The following is a 2,908-nucleotide window of genomic DNA, read 5'->3' on the forward strand; positions in this document are numbered from 1 at the left end:
ACACATCATCCACATCAAAGTGGTGCCGCTAATACTCGAAGGGACCTCCAATTCTTCTCGATAACCAACGTGTAAAATCCCCCTGCTTGTTCCAACTATTGACTGACTGCAAATTACTTCAACAGAAATCCACGACAGCAAGTTCCCTTTGATATTTGTAAACCTGTATGTTCTAGATTTTCTCCCAACTCCTGCAGTTGTCTGAGTGATCTCTCCATATTTCCTAATTGTTGTTTTCCACGATCATTTTTTCTGACTGAGAAAAGATCGTTGTAAAACAAACTTGTGATAGTATATGTATCACCATATTTCTCTATCAGTACCTCTCGAATGAGACTACTGTGCTAGTTGCCAAAGACTATACTTCATAGAGAAGGAAGCAGTATTAGTACCACTGAAATTTAAAGAAACACAAACCTTAAGAATAAGCATGACTCTTTTACCTATTAAAGCTGCAACACACTGCTAACTTCTGTAAAAATGAAACAGTTCGGAAATCCAAGCATTATTTTGCAAAAAATCATTTTGAGTAAACTGTTGCGAGCCTGTTCAGTTGCCGAAAAATCTCAATTATGCATTAAATGAGATTTGCTAAAGGTAATGAAGGCTTTTCTCTCTTATACTCTCTTATACTACTTACAGCAGTGATCCACTACCTCCTTGCACCGATAAGCCTAGTGGTTCAATCCGCTCCTCACTGTTACCTGGTACTGGTAAATCCAACAGCTCTGTTTGCTCTGTTTGTACCTCATCAAATAATATGAAATTATCAGTCTCACACTGTGTTAGAAATTTGAATCTTCAAAATACTATAGTGCTGCGTTGTATTTTTAACTTTAAATGAATTTACTGTAGTTTGAATGTTACTCAGTCGGACAAAGAAGAAAACGAAACAGATGAAATGCATATTTGGGTGAGCATTTTCTTGCCTATTCTGAAAAACATTCAAGTTTACTAATGCAATGAATGATTACTTATAAGAAATAAGATCACCTACTGTTTGACAACTGCGTAATGAAGAAATTTCTTCCGGTAAATGTTTTCCCAGATATATTAACATTGAAAAAACGAACGATTTCGATTTGTCGCTAGTATAATACAATTGCATTTCTCACTCAAACGATATGCATAAGAAGTTATTCACGCTGCGAATCGGTAGCAAACATTCGAAAGCGAAGTCTTCACAAAGTTCATAGTTACAAATTTAATAAAAGGATAATTTTATTTTGAAAAAAAGTAGCTTATTTACAGGTCCGTCTTGAAATTCCAAAATCTCTCATAGCGTGATACTTTGAGAAGTAGTAGATATTCTCTATCGAAATAAATGGAATAGAACCTACCAGATAAAATTCATGGGAGAGAATGTGACACAAACGATCAGACACTTCTTTTGTTGGTAATGTTCAAGTATCGTCTGCATTAATGCTCATCCAAATGGGAATGGCAAATTATTTATATTGATAATCTATGTCCACGTGTAATAATGTAATAATAGCAATTGCTGTTTAATCCTTTATACGAATAATTTCATTTTAGCTGCTATATTCCACTGTCAAAATTTTATTTCAGTGGGAATATATTTAAAGGAAAGAAAGCATGCTAACATTGGAAGTATGATAAAATCCAAATTATTATTTGAGAGTTGTTAATGGAAATTGAGAATAATGATGACTGTAGAACTTTTAAAATAACAGAGTAGGAGAATCATTGAATAAAATGATGACGTGAACGTCTTCTAAATTCGTCCGCTTTGTCGTTCACCTCGACTAAAAAAACAAGGAATCTTGTTATTCACTATAACTCATGTACCTGTGTCAAAAATCCCTTCAGTTTGAACTAATCCATGAACAGTAAAGAGCATCATATCAGGACCAATCGGAAATTCGAAATAATCATTGTATTTTTGTGGTGAATCGGTGGGTCTGATTACACATAATCGTTTCACTGCTATAATTTATAAAGCGCAGACCTCAATCTTAGTTATCAGTTGATTAATAATTAACAAGCATGATCCTCATACTTCTACCTATTCCGAATATTCGAAAAGATGTAAAATGGCATTTCTGAAGAAGTTGTTTTCTTCCTCGCCCTTTTTTTACCGCAGAAAATTCGAAAGCCTGAGCTGAATTTCAAATAATACAACTTGAAATGGAGTAGAAAAATCCAATTTCTTATTACATTCCTCACATAGATACGCATTATCGTTGTTGAACGTTTATTGTTTTACCTTGCCCATATTCTGTAAGCCAATTAAGGAGTTTTTATGACAACGCACGTCAACTGCGATTGATGTAAACGTTGATATCTGGATATTTTCATTAAGAAATTACATATTCAAGCAAAAACAAGAAATGAAAAAAAAGACAAAAAATGAATGACAGCAAAAAGTTATTTTCCATTCATCCGACTTTGAGCATAAAATTTCTCCGACCGGTAAGATGAAAAAAGAAATATTAAATTTAGAATTACATGGTTATGAAATGCCCATGCAAGTCGCAGAAGACATTCAGTCCAACTGTTGTTATCTGTGGTGAATAATTGAAAATGTTTTAATAATTTTTCTTCAAAGATTTTCTTTCTTTTAAACAACCGTTTAATTTGATTAACGATATTCCACAGTCTTATTACACACAATCCAATTTGACTGGGCGACATTCATTTTGCTGACTATTTCTAATTTTTAACCTATCTCCGTAAGCACAAACAATTTCTGGCAGCTTCGAAACGTATGAATTGTGACACTTTTCTTGTCTCAAAATTATAATAGCTTTCAACAGTAAAGCATATGTTGCGAATTTTGATTCGCGAGACTCCAACCATACAAATATATAATCAAATAAATTTCCTATTGTAAATCACCTAACCAATTTACATTCTTTAAAATAATCTTTAAAATAATCTCCCAAAT

General features: G+C 33.1%; 2 protein-coding genes across 2 annotated transcripts; both read right to left on the reverse strand.

The window, feature by feature from the left end:
- Positions 1-636: 636 nt before the first annotated feature.
- On the reverse strand, positions 637-1,108 carry LOAG_14195 (zinc finger protein; the record flags this gene model as incomplete). The annotated part of the gene is made up of 2 exons (XM_003149694.2): positions 637-780; positions 998-1,108. 2 exons carry the CDS (start codon positions 1,106-1,108, stop codon positions 637-639), a joined length of 255 nt encoding a protein of 84 aa, XP_003149742.2.
- Positions 1,109-1,704: 596 nt separating this feature from the next.
- LOAG_14196 (hypothetical protein) lies at positions 1,705-2,655 on the reverse strand (the record flags this gene model as incomplete). Its single annotated transcript, XM_003149695.1, has 5 exons — positions 1,705-1,766; positions 1,810-1,947; positions 2,021-2,117; positions 2,228-2,305; positions 2,470-2,655. 5 exons carry the CDS (start codon positions 2,653-2,655, stop codon positions 1,705-1,707), a joined length of 561 nt encoding a protein of 186 aa, XP_003149743.1.
- Between the last annotated feature and the right edge of the window lie 253 nt (positions 2,656-2,908).

Source organism: Loa loa (genome assembly GCF_000183805.2).
Source record: "Loa loa unplaced genomic scaffold supercont3.17, whole genome shotgun sequence".
Lineage (NCBI taxonomy): Eukaryota > Metazoa > Nematoda > Chromadorea > Rhabditida > Onchocercidae > Loa > Loa loa.